Below are 6214 nucleotides of genomic sequence, written 5' to 3'. Positions count from 1 at the left end.
TACCATATGCGGCAACGTTTTCCACGGGGACCCAGCTTCGCTTTCGTCTCGCGTGCAGTGTTATCCTGGGAAATAAAGCACTTCATGTTGTTGTGCGGAATTTATTTTTGTACTTTATTTGTAGTTTATTTTTTATTTTTTTATTATTTTATTATTTTTTATTATTTTTTTTTTTTTTATGTGCTCTGCACGCGCCTTTTGTGTATTCTTTGCCTGAAGTGCAATTCCTCTTCACGTCCATCCTAGTAAGCGGCAGCAAGAGGGAAGTATCTCCAGGGACAAGCGTTTGTACAAATGTTCATAGGCGAATGGCCACCTGCATCTGCACGAGCCCCAGGCAACATCACACCCGTGGACTAAACTTTAAAGTGCAACCATCCATTATAGAGAGAACCCCACTACATGCCATCCTCTGTTTGTGTGTCCACCCAGATGCTGGACCAAGTTATTGTCGTCCAACGGGAGGGGTGGCAACTCGTATGCGCCATTTGAGTAGCCTCTCTCATGGCATTATTTAGTGTTCCTTCTTTTACACATGTGTGAGTACCCATAGAAAGGGATATTTTCCCCCCTTTTATTGTCTCAAGTGGAGGAGCCCATTTTTTATTACCTCGCCGAGGGGGTACCGAGCAAAGAATCTTCACCAGGAGGTGATCTACCTCACCGTGAGATGGTGTACATGTCTACCCACCCGCACATCGCACATCGTACCCCTTCACCTGGTCGATCTTTTGCGTACCTTTTTCCACTCAGATTACATTCCTACCCTACGTCAAAAATACGCGAAATGTTTCCACGTCAAAACGGAAGCAATAGGGAAGAAAGAAAAAAAAAAAAAGGATATAAAGAGGGGGCGAACAGAAGGAAGATATCAAAAATAGCGCCCCTTTTTTAAGTCCATATTACGTGCATCCTCATTCATTTTGTTTGTCCTCTCTAAATCTCCATTTTTTCCATTTTCAATTTTGAGCGCCTTGCGCGTAGAAAAGGAACTGCCCGAGTTTTTATTGAGAAATATATTTCTTCTCCGTGGCACTATTTATTTTTCGAATTAAAGAATACCCATTTTTGCATTTACCATGCGTGTTTTGCACGTAAACATTTAAATTACGCACTTGTTCGTTTGTTTGTTTTACTCTTTTCCCCCTTGCGTGCACTCAAATGAGAAGAAGCAAGTGAGAAGGTATAATTCGGAAAAATTTTACTCCACCTTGAGGGAGAAATACATATATGCCATGTACAGGGAAATGAATGTAGGAGTCCCTTAGTAAGGCATACATAAAAGGGTGACATATCCTGTCTGTCTATGTGTGCACACTGTAAGTACCAGCTTTGCCTTTTTCTTTCTTTCTTTTTTTTTTTTTTTTTTTTTTTTTTTTTTTTTTCCCCCGTGATGTTTTTTTTTTTTTTTTTTTTTTTTTTATCGCACAGCATAGCGGTATGCGTTAACCAAACGGTGAATCCGTAGGCGCGTGTAAATTAACCAGAGGAATGTAAACAAGATTGTCTCTTCCGAAGAGGGAAAATCCCTACATAGTTTTTTTTTTTTTTTTTTATTATTTATTTAGTAAGTGAAGTTTCACGTGTGTGTTGGGGGGAGGTAGATATATCGGACACAGTTAGCTGTGTAACTGCGAAAAGGGGGTTAACCCACCGGGCATATCTTTACCGCTCCGGCGCCACACGATTGACCAGTTGACTTCTCCCTCACGATGGATAATGGGCTGTACTGGAAGCTGAAGAGTGAATGCCTGCCGCTAGACGTGAGCAAGCATCTGGAGGAGAACGACCTCGAGGGGTTGCTGAGCTACGAGGGGCTGATCCAGGAGATAAAAGCAGAAAATTATGAGGTAGTAAATTTCCTATCGAAGGAGGAAAATCTGAGAAAAATAATAAAGTACATAACAGAGGAATCGGAAGATAAAGGTAATTACGACAAGGCATACAAGTTTCCCTACAAATGTCACCAAATAATAAATGCAGAGAATAAGCTGATCACAGATTCGCTTGTCTACAATGACAAGCTGATGAAGTTGTTCTGGAGTTTTGTTCTGAGGAAAAATCAACTAAATGAAGTTTTATCAGGTTACTTTAGCAGATGTGCTATAACGATTTACAATAAAAATACAACGGAAGTTGTAAATTTTTTGAAGAGGAAGAAGGAACTTTATTTAAAAGGATTCCTTTATCATTTCTACTCGAGAAATATTACTGAGCTTTTCAAGGTTCTACTATTTGTTAAAATGCCATACCTCTGTATATTCGACAACAAGGACATTATTTTTTTTATTTTAAGCAATTTGAATGGAAATTTTTCTAACGAAACATTTATCATTTGTGATCGCGAGGATAATATCACTTGTCTCATTAGAGATATCTTTGTTAGAAAATCAGAAATCTATTATTTTAATTATTTTCTAATAGATTTATCGTCTCAGTTATCTTTCTCCTACTTAATAAAGTGCGTTTTTTCTGAATGCCCCTATACCATTTCAGCTGCTATTACAATAATTTCAGATCTCCTACATTATACTGTGTTGGGCAAGTCTTACAACACCATCGATTTTTATGAATGCCTTGATTTGTACACGAAGGAACAGGACCAGAAGAACAAGCAACTTAAACAGATGGAGGAGTGCAAATATACTAGGAAGAAAAAAAAAAAAAGGAAATCAAATAAAGTTATTGATGAAGAAGCCATTTATAATTCTTCCAAAGCTCATGCCAGTTGCGTTAACCAGGTACGAGAATCGGATGAAATACTCATGGGGGGTTCTTGCAATGTGTATGATCAGTATGGAATTAATGGTCCCTCTGTTGGCATGCCCGCCGGGTTTGCAACAACGCCCATGAATTATTCACACGGAGAGACGCCATCCGATGTAGATAACATCGAGGAGGAGGAAAAGAGAGAAATTGAGAAGAGCGAGCTGGAAAGGGAGAAGGAAGGTAAGGTGTCAAGCAGGGGTACAGCAAAGGTTGTTACAAATGTTAGCGGAAATTCAGGTGAAGGATTCAATGCAAACTTTTATTCACTTAAGCAGACAAACCATGTGAATAAGAAGATCAAGGATGAAATGCAGACAATTGGAGTAGTAACTCCGCATGGAGAAAACGACCCAGAGAAGAACCACAACACGTTACCTAGTATGACGGAGGAACTAAGCAAGGCGGAGTTCCAACCAGAGGGAGACTCTCCCTTCAGTATGCAGTTTGAATCACACGCAGGGGAACAGTACCCACATGATGAGGATCCCACTGAAAGGGAAATTTTCAAAAATGGGGGCGTCCAAACAGGTGAGGAAAACAAGATCATTGGTGACGGAGTAGAGATTTCCAATAGCAATGGTGGAAGCCTTTCGTGGGATCTATTACGGGTAAGCGAAAATGACAATGGGGATATTCAAAAGGAACAAATTGGTGCAGAGGCGCAAAGTGGTCTAGAAGGATCAGCCGGTGAATCGCTACTTGCGCATCAGAATGCAGTTTCCTATTACTATCCATGTGGGGATGGCAGCCAGGAGGGGGATAGAGACTTTCTAATTGGAGGTAACCAGAGGAACGAGCACGCGCAAGTGTCGAATATGCACACATATAGCAATGGACACGAAAGTGAGGATAACAGGAATAACGGAATAGGAAAAATCGTGAAGGAGGCAAAGAACGAGCGCAACAGTGATAACGATAATTGCCTCTCCTGCGGGTCAGATGCGTCATCATCTGATTCATCGGATGACGACAATTACGACCATCTGAAAAAAATAAAATTTGAAGATGTCCTAAATAGAATGAAGAGAATAGCTAGTAACCCAGTACACGTGAAGGAGGAAACTGAAGGATATATCAGCAATGGAAGAAACACACTCAATCGCACTCAAAGTAATGAAAAGAAAAAAATGAAAGAAGACATATTTGGAATTGATTCGAATAACTGTACAGAGAAATTTCCTAACGCAAGTAACAACGAAGAAGAAAATTTCCAAATTTTTGAAAGCGAAAAAGAAGGAGATATAAATATCCCCTTGAATAAATGGGTACAGTACCTTGAAAATGGCACCTTCATAGACATATGCTTTTTTAGCTATATAAAGGATATTATGAAATTGTATATAAAAAATATAAATAAAAATAAAGGAAAAAATATGCTGGGTTTTACTACCTTGGAAATTATACAATTAATAAAGACTCTTATAAAAACAAAATCGAAAAATATTTTAACAGAAATTATCGATGAAGGTTTTTTTGATATTTCCATTGATATTTTTTTTAAATACAAATGGAATAATTTGTTACACATTTCTGTGTGTGATTTAATGCAAACCATCATATTTAAGGAAAATGAATATTCTTACCTTCTCTACTACATTTTAGCATTAACTACCTTTTTGCCAAAATGCCTGCGCTACTTCGATGCTGTCAGACGGTGTAGAAATATTAAAAATAAAAAAAGAAAAAAAAAAATTGAAAGTTTAATTGATTGTGGGTATAAAGCACATCTACTTCATATTTGCCAAATTTTGAGTAACAAATCTTTGGAAATAAAATGGCTTTCCAATTTCCTTGTGACCGTTTCGGGGTGGAATGACATCATCATAGAGGAACTAAATCACTACTCCTTATATTTCAACGATGTGAATTATGGAGATGAAAAACGGGCAGAGGAAGATGACCACGGGGAGATAATCTCCAATGGTCTGTGTACCCAACCGGACAACTCCATGACGCACCACCACCTGAACAACGTCGGGGGGAGTAGTGGGGCGAATAGGGAAAGGCTCATCGGCGATGACGCCAGTGGAAACTCCAATCAGTGCATGAATAGAAATTACCACTACGATGAGGAGGAAGACGAGGACGATCAGCAGGAAAGCTCCAACCTCGGTGGTCATGGCGACCGCGCAAACCATACCAATGGTGGGAGTGGAAATGGCACAGCTATACAGAATGACGAGCGAGAACCCAGAACAAGCAACCACGACCGAAACGACAACTGCTTTAACAACTACTCCAATGTTATCGATATCCTTTTCGATGAACATAAAAATGATTACATAAAATACGAGGATGAGTACCACGAGGGTAACTCCAATTATAGTTTATCTTCCAACTGCACCTTTGGAAATCACGATGCGCATGCAGAGGATATGAACAGGTTGGATGACAACTACAAGAAACAGGGTGACTATGGCCTTGGGAACTACAAGGGCGGGTATGAAGAGCAGGAAGGGCACCATAAGGATGGTCATCCCGAAGGAGATCCCTTCGCCAACACCGGGAACAGCTACCTCTTCGATCGGGGGGATGGAAATCGAAACAACGATCACGATCGCGACCAGAACCACCTCGACTTGAAAAACGGCTCGGACCCCTTCGGAGAAAATTGACTATTACATCTGAATGGTATTGGAAGTGCCAAGAAGTAACCAGTTATCCAACTCGAAAGGGCATAAATTCCCTCTCCCGCAAGCGCACACATATATTTATGCACACGACGAATGTTCTAATTAATGAGCATCACTTGGGTATATACGTTCAGTTATGCTTGTTCAGTAGTGCTCGTTCAGTTGTGCATAACGAGGTACATCCCCTTGTTGTGCACCGCCAAGCGGATGAGATGGTGTTCTATCGACTTGACGAAAAACGTCTGCATTGTTGTCCCCACCCATAAAAAGAAAAAATTTATGACAATCCAAAGAGACAACAATTCTCCAATTTGGAGTAAACAACTGGGACAATTTCGCGTGCAGCATATTTACATGCATTCTGTTTGTGAAGTTTCATTCAATCCCACAAATTGGTCCTCCTTCCTTTTTTCTTTTTTTTTTGTACTATTTTATAAAACAAGAAACGAACAGTAGCCCATCCGTGAACGGCTATATATATTCCCCTTTTTTACGTCACGCATGCGGCCAGATGTCGTTTTTTTTCCTTTTCTCCACCCCTATTTATTTGAGCATTCTTACGTGGCGTAATTCACGCGTCTTTTCCCTTCACCTGACTGAACATAAAAGCGACAACTTTGTTTAACGCCCTTGTCCAAGTTGCACACACCTCCAGTGAAAAAAGTATATATATATATAAATAAACACTGCAATGTACGTGGGCATAAAGAAAGAGAAAAAAATATATATATATAAATAAACACTGCAATGTACAACGTGGGCATAAAGAAAGAAAAAAAAAAAAAAAAAAAAAAAAAAAAAAAAAAAAAAAA

The 6214-nt window shown here is 39.5% G+C and overlaps 1 protein-coding gene across 1 annotated transcript; it reads left to right on the top strand.

Moving 5' to 3' along the window:
* Window positions 1-1712: 1712 nt before the first annotated feature.
* Window positions 1713-5384, top strand: PKNH_0510500 (protein SOC1, putative; the record flags this gene model as incomplete). Its single annotated transcript, XM_002258201.1, has 1 exon — window positions 1713-5384. The coding sequence occupies one exon, from the start codon at window positions 1713-1715 to the stop codon at window positions 5382-5384; it is 3672 nt and encodes a 1223-aa protein (XP_002258237.1).
* Between the last annotated feature and the right edge of the window lie 830 nt (window positions 5385-6214).

This window comes from Plasmodium knowlesi (assembly GCF_000006355.2).
Source record: "Plasmodium knowlesi strain H genome assembly, chromosome: 5".
Classification (NCBI taxonomy): Eukaryota; Apicomplexa; class Aconoidasida; order Haemosporida; family Plasmodiidae; genus Plasmodium; species Plasmodium knowlesi.
This window is presented reverse-complemented; position numbering and strand designations above follow the sequence as displayed.